We start from the raw sequence: 16675 nt of genomic DNA, 5'->3' as shown, positions 1-16675 counted from the left end.
GCACGTGGGAGTTAGGTTGTTTCATTTGCTTTGTGTATGTATGGCAATAAACTCATTCAGCTAATAAAATAATTTTCTATGTTGACGCCACATATCTAATACTAATCAATAAATTTGATTACAAAGTCTAATCTTTTGGGGGGTCAACAACGTTGAAATGATACCGCATTAGTTAGATAATCAGATTTAGAATTAGGCGTACAGAATTACGGCTAGTTCAAAGTTTGGAAAGAGTTAGGTCACTTGTAGATTTGGAAGCAAGACTAGGCCAAGCTGATTCTAATCCCATCTTTAGCTACTTCAACAGGACTTATTTGGGATCCTAACTGTTTAGGAGTCGATCGACAATTTCAACTTACTTGTTATACATTAACATAGATTAATCTAAAGGCTTATCATACGTTTGTTTCAAGAAAAAATATATGTTGAAAGAAATATTTTTATCCAAAATTCATTTTCCAGGAAAGTGATTGATTTTCCCTTATTTAGTTATCAGCATGAAAAGTAAGAGGATATATTGTGTAATGCTATTAAACTATATCAAGGACATCGTAAATTGTCAAATGAAAAATGAAGTTATGAATTCATAGCTGTTGTTACATAGAACATCATGTGGGTGAATGATAGATCAATGAATTTCAAAGTACTTTTAAAAAGCAAATAGGGAAAAAAAGAAATTGTAAAGTCTAATAATCATATCCATAAACATACCCGAGAGTATTCAATTTTTCGTTCTTTTTCTTTGGTTTCTAAGTCACTGTTGGGAAGAAGGGAAGTGAAAAAGTACAATCATAACTTTGACATTTTAACAAATTCCTTCTGTGCTCTCCACTTCAAAGCCATGAAATAAAGTTTTAAGGGGGAAAGTCATGGATTGAAATTATGATGTGATAACAAATGAGACTTGTCGATTTATCAATAAGAAGCAAAGATAATTAATTCCAGAAGAGAGAGAGAGAGAGAGAGAGAGGTGACTGGCGTTGAAGCCACCATCCCTGTCACCGTCGCTGGCTGGATGCCAGAGCAAATGACTTGTTGGAGATAGGTGGGGAGATGAGAAAGACAGAATTTTGAACTTTGGGTTCTTTTTATTCTTCTCAATTTTGAAATTAAAATTTCCCATGCGATAAAAGCAATAGGTAAGACTCTTCTGATTGGCGTTGAAGCCACAATCCCTGTCACCGTCGCTGGCTGGATGCCAAAGCAAATGACTAGTTGGAGATAGGTGGGGAGATGAGAAAAACAGAATTTTGAACTTTGGGTTCTTTTTATTCTTCTCAATTTTGAAATTAAAATTTCCTATGTGATAATAGCGACAGGTAAGACTCTTATGACTAAAGAATTAGTGATAGCTCATCCATGCATTTAGACGGGTTACCATATGTAAAGATGATTCGATTTAATATCAAATTGAGTTACACTTGATGTGACGACTAAAATTGAGTTGCGGTCGTCACATCAACTGCAACTCAAAAACATCTAATGGATTAATGGTGACTTAGCATGGAGTGGATGGCATGCTCTCGTTGGCTCTTACGATTATGAGTTTTTTTTTTATATTCATGACAACGCTTACTAACAAAGAGACGAGGGATGGCCCTACACAAAACGGGTGCACTACATCACTATGCATTGAAGATGAATTGGAAATAAAGCCCAAGAAACATCAGAAGGATCAAAACCAGTGTAGTAAGCCACAAAATGAAAATTACAACTCCAAGAAAGGCAAATATAGTAACCATCTCATTTCAGCAAAAGGGCAGTAACCTTGAGTAGGCATCATTTAGTTGACAGACACTACCTTAAATCTATAATACACATTATAATTAAAGTCTTGCTGATCATTAAGAAATGAAAACCCTCCAAACATTGAGTGGGACATGATCAACCGACTTATGCAGCTTTCTAACTTCATAGGTCTAGTATTGAATAACCATACGTCTTTTGTGCAGAATTCGTCGAATAGTGCCGTCAGGGTCTTGTTAACAAGAGTGCTAGCTGAGTATTTGTTAACCATGTTCATCTTCACTGCATTGATTATACATAGTTCCAGGTGATTATCAGGCGGGCTTGAATTGGGCTGAAGGTTGGGCCTTTTGTATTGCCCATACCTGCTCCTGCTTATAACATATAATTTAGGTAAAAATATTCAGGCCATACCGGACTAGGCCCACATCACACGATCAAATGGTTTGAAGATACCGCAAACACATTGGAAAGGTACGACACCACAAACATTTCAAACACATTCAAATTCGTTGAGCAAATTCACCCACACTCACTACGGATCATTCGATCAAATGGTTTGAAGGAACAGCAAAGTTACAACACCAAATATTGAAACTCCTAGTCGGAAGTTCAGATTCAAATTTATAGTACATTAAATTCACCAGCTTTCCAGTTTATCTAGAGATCGATACCGCATCCTAATGTAGTATCCTGAACAGATGACATGAAGTTGAGGCTGCAAAGCCAACGGACTTATTGGGGACCGCCTCTCCCTGTGACCATTCTACGATGACAAAAGTCAATTGATTGGTGCTGAGCGAAAAGTAAGTGGTCACGGAAAAACCCATGAAATTTCATGGGACCAAAAATGCACACAATTGCACTGGAATGCAGTGATCAAATAGATTTTAAGAATGAGGGGCAATTTGATCATCATATTCCACCCTAACGGTTGATTGACACAATTGCATTAAAAAGCCAATTCTCATACTTGCAATCAGGCCAATTATAAAAGCAGGATGGACATACAACACTGCGCATGGACGAAGTCATGTGTAGCACAGCAATGTATAATTAACAGTTGCAGACAGTAGAAAGCAAGGTTTCGATCCTCCTCTCCGTTACCACAGATTACTAACATTTGAAGAGCACGTCATTACCTTCATGAGGCAAGCTCAGTCAAAGTTTTCAATTTTGAGTGGTGCGATCTCATCGGCAACATCAAAGTGTCCCACTAAACGTGCGAAAAACAGCATTTGTTGTTCTAATGTGAATTTTATACTTTCAGCCTGCAAAACATTGTATGTCAATTCCGTACACTGCACACACAACAAATGGCTTGTTTGTGTAAGACTCCAGAAGAACAATACCTTGCGAAAACCATGCTGCTCGCCTTCGTATTCCACTAATGCAACAGGCAGACCTTTCTGCTTCAATGCCGCATAAATTTTGTGAGCCTGACCTGGCGGTACTACCTACAAGATGTCGTAGATAATTGCTAAACCGCCAAGCAGCAAAGTTTTTAAAATGCCAGAGATGTACAAAATAAATCTGAAGGCCATTGATCACATCTACTTATCAATTGGAAAGAAAAAGTCGAACTTATCTGACGATATTTCATAAATTAGGGGGGGAAAAAGAGGACCCTCGTTTAGACACTGGACTCTTCCCCCTTTTTTTCTTTAGTTTTTCTTTAATTTATGGGGAGTAACAGCAGAGGGGCAGGTGACCATTGGAAAGAGTAAGACTTGCGTACCTGGTCTTCCAATCCTTGGAATAGAATTATGGGGCAAGAAAATTTCTCAACAAAGTTTATAGGCGATCTCTCGTAGCAATCCTTTTCAGATCCTGTAGTGCAACAAATGGATGATCAGAATAAAGACTTATCTGAGAAGAGATGAAACACACAAAAGCTTATCTGAATTACCGACAAGGTTGTCAATGTAATGAGATTCAAACTTGTGCATTTCTGCTCTCAACATGTTCAAATCAGCAATCTGTTTGACACAATAACAGCAAAATAACCTCTTTTAACATTGTGAAAATTCAATGCTTTAATAGCAGAAATAAATGATGAATTAATAAATGACTCAGAAGTATCAAATGAAATGGGGAAATTTAAATATCTAGAATTTCAAGTAAACACCATGACCCATGCACAGTAACAAACTGTAATGAAACGCCTTTTGGTACTTTATGAGTCACGAAACTAACGTCCTTAACAGTGGACCCTTGCTAGTAGACTTTCCAGTTGATCCATCCGATACCAACACAATGAAGATGCTATATATCATTCACTAGCAACAAGCAAATCACCAAGAATGATCAATGACTATGTTGAAGGCAATAAATCCCCAGAATCCAGAGCTCCTTTGTATGTTCATGTGCTTTGTCAGGGTAAGATAAGAGCAACCTGCCTCTGATGCCCCCATAAATAAGCCAGTATCCCGATATTGGCGCCGATTAAAGTTTAGCTATTCTGAAACCAACTACAAAGTAAATGAACTCACACCATAGAGGGAGGCTCCAGCTTTGAAAGTTTCCCTAAATGCTAGAGCAGCTAAGGTTGTATACCCACCAGCTGAGCCTCCGGTAATGCATAGACGAGTGCCATCCACCTTTCCACTTTCCACCTGGATGATCAAAGCAACTTCACCATACTGAACAGTATTATATTCCCCAACGAGCACTAACAGAAAAACGAGTTGAAAGTCACGTACCAAAAATTTAGCACAACTACAACAGTCATCAACATCAACTATGCCCCAGCGACCCAATAGCCGCTCTCTGAATTCTCTGCCATAACCTTGAAGAAAAGTTGTGACATCTTTCAGTAGCAATGAAGAAGATTAATCAAATGATGGGCCCAAGCAAGTAGTTTTTGCAGCCATTTATGTTAATTAAACTCCATGAGGAATTGACAAGAATAAAGCATAGGACTGTCGAGATAGTAAGGGTGGTTCATTATAAACAGGTTTTGCAGAAATCAAGAGAATGATATGAAGCATAAAGTTCTCATATAGAGACAAACCAGTGCTTCCACCGTAATTGACATCCACGAAAGCCCATCCTCTGCTAGTCCAGTATTGAATACTCAGGTTCAAAACTCCTCGTGTTTCACTAGTAGGCCCTCCTGGGCAATTTTAAGCATAATTACATAAACATTCCTGAATAACCAGATCAATATGATTAGATATTGATGCATGCCAATGCTACTTGGAACAAACAATTGCCAGTTACTCCCACTAATTTTTTTATTTTTTTTAAAGGAGGGAGAGAGAGAGAGAGAGAGAGAGAGAGAGAGAGAGAGAGAGGCTATTCTCAAAATTGTCAAAAAGGCCATTCTTTTCTGGAAAAACCTAAGTTGTTCAAAATTATGCCCATAATTAATGTTGAGATATGTCTTAACACTCCCCCTTCAGTGTATGCTAGACCTTAGATGTGAAAATAACCAAATTTAACAGCAATCAGAGGATAAATGAAAGTAAAAAACAGAATGGCAACAAGAGGAGATTTGGACTTTTAACACCTTTGATACCGGGTTGAATAATCATTTCCCCCAAAAGCTTGAATTGTCATAAAACATGCCCCAAATGTATACCATGCATATATGTCAACAAAAGTGCCAAGCAATCATTATATTCCATTCCAATGCATGACTAACATTGCAATACAGGTGTTAAGAGGGGCAACACTGTGTACAGTATACCATATCAATATAGTTTTGAAAAAATATGTTCCCTACATTGACTCCATCTTCATTCAGCATCAGTTGCATATGCACTGACTTGTTTTGTGCATCTATAATATCTATAACTGATGCTGGATACTTGTTTAGTCTGAAAATTCACCAATGAATCATAGATTTATATCAAAAACTTGATTTGACAAGTAAGGTCAACTAATGATTATTGTGAATGAAAATACCAGTTTGGTAGTACAAAGTTCCCACAGAAGAATATAGAGTTGGCAAGGTGAATTCAAGTAGGACAATAACTGAGTTGCAATTTTTCAAGTACCATGGCTTTCTAACAACAGTGGAGGCTTTTCTTCCGCACTAGCTTGATAAACATGATTAGATGGAGGATAGAAGTATGCATAAGCATTTTGACCAGGAACTTCAGTTGGAAATTCAATCAGCTCTGGCAAGCTGAAATAAGACTCGTACTTCAAACAGTCTGGCGAAGATGACCATATTATCTGAAAATCAATGCCTTCTGACTTTTCATCATTGAAAGTCACCTGCAAACCATGAACAAAAGGAAATTTTAATACTGAGATAATGCTATTATTACAGCTCTGTTCACACTTCATCAATTATGAGGAGATTACTAAGGTAGAGTATTGCAAGCACCTTAGCCACAGATGTTGGAAGTAGTCCTGATGCTCCCTCAACGTAAAGGCAATTATTCCCTGAAGTCTGCAAAAGCAGAATGTACACAATTTACTGAACCGTCAGCTTGAAAAATAGTTACAGCGACTCATCATGGAGATGGTATTGAACGTACTATATCTTGTATATCTGTGAATGGAATGTCTAGCAATGATAATGAGCTATGAAGAACGTCGATCATTGCAAGAAAAGACCTTCCACTCTGCCTGCAGGAAGATTTTAAATAGATTGGTAAGATACCATAATGGGCTATTAGGACAACGTTAAAACAGAAAAAAAGGCTCACCTGTAGCTGCAAGCAATCAGGGTCTTCTGTTCGTCGCTCTGGATGACTTCATAAGAGTTCAAGCCAAAAACCCATGATGGCCTTGCAAACTCAGCATTTAATGGATAAAGAGGCAGGACCTCATTTGCAGACTCAATCTGTTGAATCATGAAGCATAGCAAAGACATAAAGTAGTTCCCTTCCAACACCATGACGATGGAGCTATGCCAGTATAAATGGCAGCTAAAAGAGCTCACATATGCAATAAGGACTCAATCTCCTGCAGAAAACCTATAACTATAATAAACTCTCCTCATTCATAGTTTTCACAGTGTGACATCCAAAGTCCCCACTATTTGACTGATACAGTCTAAATTCTTGTGAAGTGTAATATGAAAATTAAGGAGATCGATTAAATTTCCAGTATGACTAACCATCGGAAAAAACCGCTTTGGCTTGGTTACTATAAGACGTGATGGAGTTGCGGAGTTTGATAGTGGAGTGCTATTAAAGCAGAGAGGAAAATACTGCTGCTAAGGGTATACAAGTAACTTCACATTAACTTTGTATGCCTTAGATTCTTGCTACGTATGATAATTGCTCCTGCAATTGTAACTGGAAACTTGATACTGATACTAATAGTGAAAAGATTGCCTAGTGCAGTACCATTGTTTTTCTCTACTATCATTTTGAAAGTGTTTTCCATGTTGAAATTCTTGTATGTATCTATAATTTTTCTCTTTTACATTTCACACTCCTAACAGTTGGTACTGGAGTCTGGTAAGGCGGAATAGCGGGGGTGACCAGATAGGACAAAAGTAAGGTGAAAATTGATCGGTTCAACGGCAAAGATTTTGGTTCTAGAAGTGATCAAGATTTGCTTTATCAAAAAACTGCATCAGCCTCTGTTGGGAGAGAACCAGATTCGATCAAGAAGACTAGGAATTGTTAGATCGAAAAGTTCTTCTGTGATTCATCTCATGTTGGTGCGAAACACCTTCAACATCGTTAACGAGAAAACAACGCCAGAATTGATGAGGGCTTTGTCCAACATGTACGAAAAGCCCTCTGCGTCATACAAGATTGTTCAATCAAAAGATGCACAAAGGCACTTCCGTGACACATTATATCAATAAATTCAACATGATCATTGAGTTTGGTGGAAATCAAATTTGACGATAAGCAAAAGCTTTGATTTTGTTATCTTCTCTCCCTAGAAGTTGGAGTACAAATGTGACTGTAGTGAACAGTTTGTCTAGTCAAAATAAGAGAGAGGATATGAGATTTGATTCTCAATGAGGATATTCATAAAAGAGAGTCGGGTGAATCTTCGGGCATTGCCTTGAGTACTGAAGGCAGAGAGAGAAGTAACCAACAAGGTCAAAATGGAACTGTGGTAGATCGAAGTCTAGAGGGATATGAAAATTGAGACCTCATGGTGGAATAATCTACTGGAATTATGAAAAAAAGGACCATTTGAAACAAGATTATAGAGCCAAAAGAAGAAAATTTAGTATTGAAATCAAAAGGAGGAGAAAGCTGTCAATGTAAACCTTTGAAGAGGCACTTGTCCATGATGCCTTAATTTTTATTATTAAAAGTCCAACTGAGTCATGGATTCTAGACTTGGGTGCGTCGTTTCACTCTACTTCGTGTAGAGAATGAATGCACAGTATTGTTGCTAGGAAGTTTAGAAAGGTTTATTTTGCTTTGGATATGATGGGTAAAGGTGATGTTAACATAGGGACTACTAATGGGTATTACTTAGAGTTGCGTGATATTAGATATAATCCTGGCTTAAGAGAAATCTAATCTCTATAGGTCACTGAGACAACACGGGTTACAAAAAACCTTTTTTTAGAAATGGCTCGGGGAAGATTGTTAATGGTCCTAGGGAGCAAAGTTGGGAACAAATACATGAGTGAAATCAATAGAGATATAGTAGCAGTTCCTGGCTTGGTAAGGGATTGTACACCGCAGCATCGAAGGCTTGGACACAGGAGCAAATGAGGGGTGAAAGTGTTATCATTAAAGGGAAAATGGTCTAATCTTAAGTCCACAGATAGGGGTCTATGTGAGGATTGTGTTCTAAGCATGCAAAAATGTGTCAATTTTTCAAAAATTGGAAGAGAATTAAAGAAAAACAAGTTACAGTCGGTGCACACAAATGTCTGAGAGCTAGCCCCTGTTCCTTCCCTTGGAGTTACGAGCAACTACGTCACATTCACTATCAATTCCACCAGAGAGGTACTAGTTTATTTTCTATATAATAAATTTGAAGCTTTTGCTACTTTTAAAAGATGGAAAGCTGAAGTAGAGAAAGAGGTCGATCTGATGATTAAATGTCTAAGGTCTGACAATGGTGGTTAGAAGAAGATCCATCTAATGATTCAAAAATAGCAAGGAGTTCAAGTTTTATGCAGAGAGTGGATTGAGGATGACAAGAACAGTTGCATCACACCATGGCAAAATGGAGTTGCTGAGAGGATGAATAGAAATTTGAATGAGTGTGCAAGAAGTATGAGGATGCATGTAATATTACCCAAGACGTTTTGGGCAGATGCAGTTAGCACAGGAGCATATTTGATGAAATAAGACCTTCAATTTCACTTGATTTCAAACTACCAAAACAATGGACCAGAAAGAATGAGAGAATCTCTCGCATTTGAAAATTTTTGTTGTGCCATATATGCGCACATAGATTTTTGAAAATAGAGACAAGCTTGATGCAAAATCTAGAAAATGTTTTTCCATTGGATATGATTTTGGTCACTTTGGCTATTGGTTTTGAAATGACCAAAACAGGAAAATAATAAGAACGAATGATGTTACATAAAAGGACAAATTTGTTGTAGAATCTAGTGTGAGAAAACACAGAAGAGATTAAAGAGATTAAATTGAAGGGAATTTCTAAGAGTGTTCAGATCAGAGATCATAAAACTGCTATTATAGACTCCGATTAATAACCAGAACAAGAACTACCTACATCCAAACTCACTTTGAGATGATTTAGCAGAACATCTAACCGTGTACAAAGGTATTCTAGACCATTGCATTATTTGCTTTTGACAAATGCTGGCGGACCAAAATAATTTGGGAAGCAGTGCAGGTTAAAATTTCTGTTTAGTGGGAGTTGACAATGCGAGATGAATTTGATTCACACGAGTAGAACAGAATTTGGGTGTCAACTTAGTTACTAGATGGGAAGAAGGCATTGCAGAACAATTGGGCATACAAGGTCAAATACCTAATGGTAACAAGAGGTCCAAAGTGAGGTTAGTAGTGAAATGTTTTTAGCAAAAGAAAGAAGTTGATCATATAGAAATTCTCTCTCTAGTTTTGTAGTTGACTATTATCAGGCCAGTGTTGAATACCTTTGCCACTAAGAATTCACATCTAGAGCATTAGATGTAAGGACTGCATTCCTCCATGAAGACTTAGAGAATGATAACTACAGTGAATAATCATAAGTTTTTCAGGTTCCTAGCAAAGAAAACTATCGTCAGCAAGTTGAGTACAAGTTTGCATCATTTACAACAAGCTTCTAGATAGTGGTACAAGATATTTGACGCACTTGCAGTAACAGGTTCACTAGACATGAAATAAATCATTGTTGCTATTTCAAGAAATTTGGTAACTGCTATATTATTTTGTTGTTGTATGTGTTTGATATGCTCATTGCAGGATCTAGCATGAGGGAGATCAAAAAACTGAAGCAACAATTGCCAAAGGAGTTTGAAATGGACTTTGAGCCGCAAATTAGATTCTTGGATGAGGACCCTGCGAAATAGATTCTAAGGAAAAAGTTGTCTCAAGAAAAGTACATTGAGAAGGTGTTGGACTGATTTGGATCCTGAATGCAAAGCCCATAAGCACTCCTTTAGGCAGTCACTTCAAGCTCTCAGAGAAGTAGTCGGCAAAGAGAGATGATGAGCGAGATTATATGGCAAGGGTGCCTTATGCGTCAGCTATCAGCATTTTGATGTATCCTATGGTGAGTACTAGACCAAATATAGCTCATGCAGTATGAGATGTGAGCAGATATATGACTAATCTAGGAAAAGCATTGGAGAACTGTAAAATGGCTATTAAAATATCTAAGAGGCACTTCAAGTATGTCACTTTATTTTATGAAAAAAAGTGTGACTTTACAAGGCTTTGTTGATGCAGTTATTAGTGGTGACATGGACAATAAGAAGAGCACTTAAGGTTATGATTTTCCTGTGAGCGACACAGCAATCAATTGGATGTTTAGACTTTAGAAGCGTGCATCCCTCTCTACCACTGAAGTAGAGTATGTTGTTATATCTAGAACTGGTAAGGAGAAGATTTTGGTTGAAGAATTTTCTGAAGGAGATAAGTAGGGAGGAGGATTGCAATGTCCTTTTTAATGACAGTAAGCTATTCGTCTTGCAAAATATCTCGTATTTCACTCAAGGACAAAACACATTTAGTAGAAGTATCATATTCGTTTGTTAATAGATGGTAGGACATTGTAATTGAAGAAGGTCCATGATGTGAAGAATCCAGCAAACATATTAACTAAGGTTGTCACCGCTGAAAAACTGAAACTGTGCTCTGGTTAGTGATAAGAAGGTGCCGCACTAGGACAATTTAGGTTACAAAAATGAGGGAAGACTATGAGAGACTATTGTTGTAGCAAAGATCAGCTTCAAAGTGGGAGATTGATGGAGATGTGAAGTCTGATAGAGGAAAGTGCCATTAAGTAGAGAGGAAAGTACTGCTACTAAACGTATACATGTAATTTTCTCTATAACTTTATATGGTTTTGAATCTTGTTATATATTGTGGCAATCTCTTTTGTAATTGGGACTTGAAACTTGCTGCTAATTGTTGCCTAGTGCAACACCATGTTTTTTCCCTTTTCTAATTCTCAAAAGGGTTTTACCAAAAAAATCGTGTTTCCTTCTTTGACTATCCTCTTTAATGTTTCACGATTGGTCGCTATAAAAAATCTTCAATGAATTGAAGCATCTATAATATCTGGACATTTTAAACTCGACACACATAAATAGCAACAACTCAGGGTTCGGTGACCAGTACTTACCCACTTATAGAGATTCCAAAATCCATTCTGCCTATCAGTAATGAAAAATAGTTCACCTGCACGTGTTCAAAGCAGAATGTAATGTCTGCCACAATTTCAAGCCACTTAAATTTGACATTTCCTCCTATGTTTTCACTGAAATATTACATATCCAGAGCTTCTACAGTAAAATAGATTTAGCATGCCTCCAGACTCGATGATCCGAGTAGAGTGGAAAGGAAGAAAAATAGCAGAAGTGTAAAAATAAATCACCAGTAAGCAAGAGACATACTAGAGGACTCTAAATGCATATCTTAAGTAATACATATTTAAGGGAAAACATGAAATACCAATGAAAAGAACTATGGGACTTTCATCCCGTCAGCACATTATGAATAAGACTGACATCCTCAGATCATCACAAAAGCAACACAATGAACAAATTAATCAGACGACCCCAATATGTTATTCAGGCAGATTAGCTAGAATTGGGAATAGGCCATTTACATTCAACGATTATTTTGGGGGATCAGGCTCCTTTTTTTGTTCATTCACATCACGATAATATTACAATCTCACATTTCTTCAGCATTGAAGATCATCAGGTGAAAAACGAACATGTATCATCAAATGACAAATTCGGTTGCAGCAACTCCGAAATTCAAATTGGAAGCCAACGCATAGAAGTACCTTTTGGAGACCATTTAGGTTCAGTTGGTGACTCAACATATTTAGGATCACGACCAGCAACACAGACACGCTTATAAATATCTCTGCATAGGAGTACCAAGAAATTCAATGCACAAGAAAATAGTGTGAATATGGCACATAGAAAAAACATAAGGAAAGGTTACGAGTGTCTTAAAATCACATGAAGAGTTGATCAGACAAAGTGACAGGAAAATGCAAATAAGTACTGAATCACAAGTTGCAACTCACTTGGCTCACTTGGCTCACTTGGCTCACAGCTCACCATTAGCCATGGCTGTTCTAGGCTAAGGTAAAAAGTTCAATGAGCAGGATGATATGTAAAGTTTGACAACCACTCAAAGCTCAAGATCGTGGTTACAGATGGTGTTTATGGTTAGTTCTATGTACTAAAAAATAAGATAAAAATGTGACAGGAAATTTGCTTAGGTCTCTAAACATCAACATTACCTGAAAAGAACATGTTCTGACATTTAATATACTCAGACTACATGAATCAACTACTATAATAGTGCACATAAGGTCACATGGAAATGTCAAGGTTAGAGGACTCTCCCTTGTTAGCATGAATTTGTTTAAACAACCCTTATCTGTCTCACAAGTGAAAGAATTGTTGCAACAAAATCTAAAATCTGTTGGCAATAAGAAAATGTAGGTGACAATGGCTTTGTTAATGGACATGAGAATGTTGAACGATAAAAAAGAACATCGATCTACATACCCAGCCTCTGAGATGTACCCAACCCAGAGTTCTGCTTTATCCCATGGCATATTTGGATGACACCACTCAATCCATGCTATCTTTTCGCCCTTTGGATCCATCCGTGGAAAAGCAAAGAAATCATTGCCACTGATTAATGCTTTGGGCTCTAAATTCCACCCAATAATATGAAAACAAAATGAAGGGTAAAAGAAAGAAAAAGAATCAGTAGGTTTCTGGTATTGCAGTGAACAAGTTAATGTAGCAAATAACTAATCTGTTATGCCCAGCAATTATTTACCCTTTATATCCTTCTCACCAAGGCCAATAGCGACAACTGTAGCTGTTGGATTAGAGCTGCTGTCACGCCGATCTATATTCATATAAAAGCAGTCGGGTAAGTTCCTATTCATTAGTCCCCAGAAAATAGGAGCACCAAAATAAGCTCCTTCAAAGAGTAGTTACCTTCCCTTACGGTGATGTAACGGCCAAATCTACTATCGAAAACTCCATCTGCATAACAAACTGAAGGCCCACCATAGTCTGGAGTAATTGGCAATGGAGGAGAATCTGTCGGAGATGCAGAGTAACCACAGAATTGTGATGGTCATTGATGAATGAGATACTGCTCTACAAAAACTTCGATAAAACACAAGGCTTCACTCAGCAAAACGTGTATTAGGAAAATCCAAGTGGCCTTCTCAATTCCAATCGGCAACATTTCATAGCAAGTTTGCTTCCGTCGGAGTCACTGCTTCCCATAACGTATTCTAGAGACTGAGGAGAATTGAAATGGGAAAGGAAGTTTTACCACAACATTTCTAAAGAGGCATAGTCTATGCTTCAAGTTCAGTTCTTTTTACCCTCCAATCATATCAACCATCTGTAAGGATCTAAGCATGGCGCTACCAAATCCAACTGTAAACTTCTTTGTGAATAGACTGAAGATTACAATTATAATCCCAAAGGAAGCAGACCTTCAACACGCACTACAGCAGCCACTGAGCTTACCTTCCAGGTGTAAGGACTGCTTGTACAGCCTCTGATCCTCGTAATTCGAGAAAACAAGAGTATCCCCGGAAATGCTAAAAGCACCACCGCCATATTCCTGACACAGAGTCCTCACTGCAAACTCTTTGGGCGTGATGTCAACAGGTTCATCTCCTGGCTTTTCCGGTTCTTTCACAAGAACAGAGCGTCTAATAGCCATCATAACCATCCATAAGTCAGTACACTCCTGAAAGCTCTCCAGACTCATTCATTTCACAAACCGTAAAGATTACACAGTAACGAAAGCATCATTTCAGCACCATTCACAGTACCCAGAAAATAGTGCCCGCATACTCTGTTTTAATTAGCTTATCCTTCTTATTAAAGAAAATGGTAAGTGGAGTAACATACCCGGCTTCGTTAGGACGGGACTCAAGCCAGACAAGACGGCCGTCGCAATCGACGGAGATGCCACCAAGGCTCTTGGAGGCGCCGGAGACGACGTCGGCGGTGATGGGTGACTTCCAAGAGCCATACGGAGCTGTGACTCTCTGTCTCTCAGCAGTTGTTTCTGAGGACGACGGTGCAGAAGCCATGGTCTTGTGCTTTCCGGGTTGCTGTTTGACGGACGACGACTGGGCGACGAGGATTCGAGCGAGACGATTGAAGTTGGACTTCGGGGAAGAACAGAGGACAGCAGCGAGAGAAAGTGGATACGGCAGCGAGAGAAAGTGGATACGACAGCGAGATGTTTTTTGAGCACGTTACGTTTGGTTGATGGTTCCTAGATTTGACTGTTAGCTTTGGACTTTTGAAAGAAAGTCTTGATTCAAGGTATGTGCACGAAGAAAAATGAAAGAAAAGATGCAATTATTTAATGAACTTTTGAAGCATGAAAATAAAAAGAAATCAACTTGCGCGAGAATTATGATAACATTGCGTGAAGTCAAGAATCAAGACCTTACTGAATGCTAGCAGACATATGGAAAGGAAAAGATTATGGGCAGTGGGCACCTAGAAAAATTTCTTCTCCATCAAATGCTTTGATTGTCGTGGAGCAAATAGGTGCGACGGGTTTTGAATAGTAAAATATTAGTTATAAGCAAGCCATGGAAAAACAAAGTGAGCTTTAGATTTATGGTGGGCTGCATGAACTCGAGAACGAAGACCTCATTAAATGCTAGCCAGCACATAGAAAGGAAAAGATTGTGGATCTAGAAAGATTTATTCTCTATTAGATGCTTGGATTGTGTGTTGGCGACGTAAGAATAAGAATGGATGATAGTATCATGAGAACATTGACTAATGTAAGGCACATCCCAAAGTTGAAGAAAAGACCGATTTTCTCAAGTGCCTTTGAATCAATTGAGTGTTAGTTTACTTTTTTCTTTTCTTTTTTGGTCAGTTAGTGTTGGTTTACGTTATATAATGAAGATTTTGAGGGCTATTTGAGGAGTCCTACTAATAGTGGCTTGTATGAGTTCTAAAAGGAGACAATGATATTTGCCCTTAAAATACGGTAGATGCATTTGGTTGAGATTTGAATTGTATATGAATTTTGGACACATAAAAGAAAAGCCTAAAGGTTTTGACTAAGAGAAATGTGTTTTTTGATCATATGACTAAGAAAGCCTAAAGGTTTTGACAAAGAGAAATGTGTTTTTTTTTATCATATGACTAAGAAACTGAATGTATGCGGATGTGATGATTCAAGCAAACAGCAAATAATGCAATCCAAAAAGGCTATTAGATAAATCCCAAATATTGCTAAGTTGATTTACATTGATGATCGCAGAATAAGTTTCTTTCTAGGAAAATCGTCAAATTTTGACCGTGTTCCTTTACTTTATTTTAAATGATGTTGGGCATTAAGTTCTCAACCTAATTTTTATGATACACTTTTCCCAAGTTTCCTTTCGCTTTTAAGGTCTCCGATTATGGAAGCACAAATATTAGGGCAGCGCACGATGCTCGTTTGACTGACCAACAAGCGAATCCTTTATGCCTAGATTCAAGGCTCAAGTTAGGTTTGAGTCTTTCATTAACAACGTTGAACAAAACTTGTCCAACTTTAGGTGACGGAATGTATTCTTCTCTCATCACCCAAGACCAAACAAAGGGAAGGAAGAAAGACATGGTATGATGTTATGAAGAGAAATCTAAAAGGGTTTCCTATTGGGATACATCTGATTTTTAATTCAGGCTCATCGAAAGCATGAGTTTTGTCAACCTTGGTAAGTGAAAGTACAGATCGATAATGGCGTAAGAAACACTGAATCCAATCGGTTACAAAGCCCTGTACCGTTTCCAGAAGGACCAGCCTCTAGGAACCCCAGAAGTCGTCCGTGTATGTGCGCTAGATTTGGGGCTTCATTCATCTCAATCCCAGCATACCCTTGCCACGATCTCGTAAGAGTTTCGCCCCATAGATATGGGCTCTAATTTCTTCTATCCTTTTGTATTATTAAAGTGCAAAGCGAATGAACTTGTTGCGGCCTGCTGTTAACAGTAGCCCTTTCTGTGATGATAAAAGCGGATTCAAATCATGCTTAGCGAAAGATAGAAGGTCACGCAAAAAGCCATGAAGCTCAATGGAACCAAAAGTGCACAATTGCAGCTGGAATGTGATGATCAAATCCATTTCAAGAATGAGGGGCAATTCGACCATCATATTCAACTATGACAGGTAATTGACGCCATTGCATCATTAAGCCAATTCTCATACTTGGAATCTGGCCAAGTATACAAGCAGGATGGACATACAATGATGTGCATGGACAGTCCAAAGTCATGCACCAGCACAACAACGTGTGATTAACAATTGCAGACAGTAGAAAGCAAGGT

General features: G+C 38.1%; 1 protein-coding gene across 1 annotated transcript; it reads right to left on the bottom strand.

Moving 5' to 3' along the window:
- Nucleotides 1–2903: 2903 nt before the first annotated feature.
- LOC139881783 (dipeptidyl-peptidase 5-like) lies at nt 2904–16258 on the bottom strand. The gene is made up of 19 exons (XM_071866192.1): nt 16226–16258; nt 14243–14505; nt 13853–14040; nt 13307–13411; nt 13143–13214; nt 12863–13010; nt 12124–12206; nt 11455–11510; nt 6408–6544; nt 6237–6327; nt 6083–6148; nt 5748–5970; nt 4760–4861; nt 4449–4534; nt 4239–4361; nt 3656–3725; nt 3485–3576; nt 3099–3203; nt 2904–3017 (listed from the first exon to the last, which is right to left on the bottom strand). The coding sequence occupies exons 1-19, from the start codon at nt 16256–16258 to the stop codon at nt 2904–2906; spliced, it is 2157 nt and encodes a 718-aa protein (XP_071722293.1).
- Between the last annotated feature and the right edge of the window lie 417 nt (nt 16259–16675).

Source organism: Rutidosis leptorrhynchoides, unplaced genomic scaffold (genome assembly GCF_046630445.1).
Source record: "Rutidosis leptorrhynchoides isolate AG116_Rl617_1_P2 unplaced genomic scaffold, CSIRO_AGI_Rlap_v1 contig194, whole genome shotgun sequence".
NCBI lineage: Eukaryota > Viridiplantae > Streptophyta > Magnoliopsida > Asterales > Asteraceae > Rutidosis > Rutidosis leptorrhynchoides.
This window is presented reverse-complemented; position numbering and strand designations above follow the sequence as displayed.

What these genes read in the sequence shown, in the direction of transcription:
- LOC139881783 (XM_071866192.1), bottom strand. Translation starts at nt 16,258, where the DNA reads ATGGGGCGAAACTCTTACGAGATCGTGGCAAGG. An exon ending in GGGTACATCTCAGAGGCTGG is followed by an intron (nt 12,207 to 12,862) that starts GTATGTAGATCG and finishes ACTCCTATGCAG; the next exon opens with AGATATTTATAAGCGTGTCT. An exon ending in TTCCAACATCTGTGGCTAAG is followed by an intron (nt 5,971 to 6,082) that starts GTGCTTGCAATA and finishes CATGGTTTGCAG; the next exon opens with GTGACTTTCAATGATGAAAA.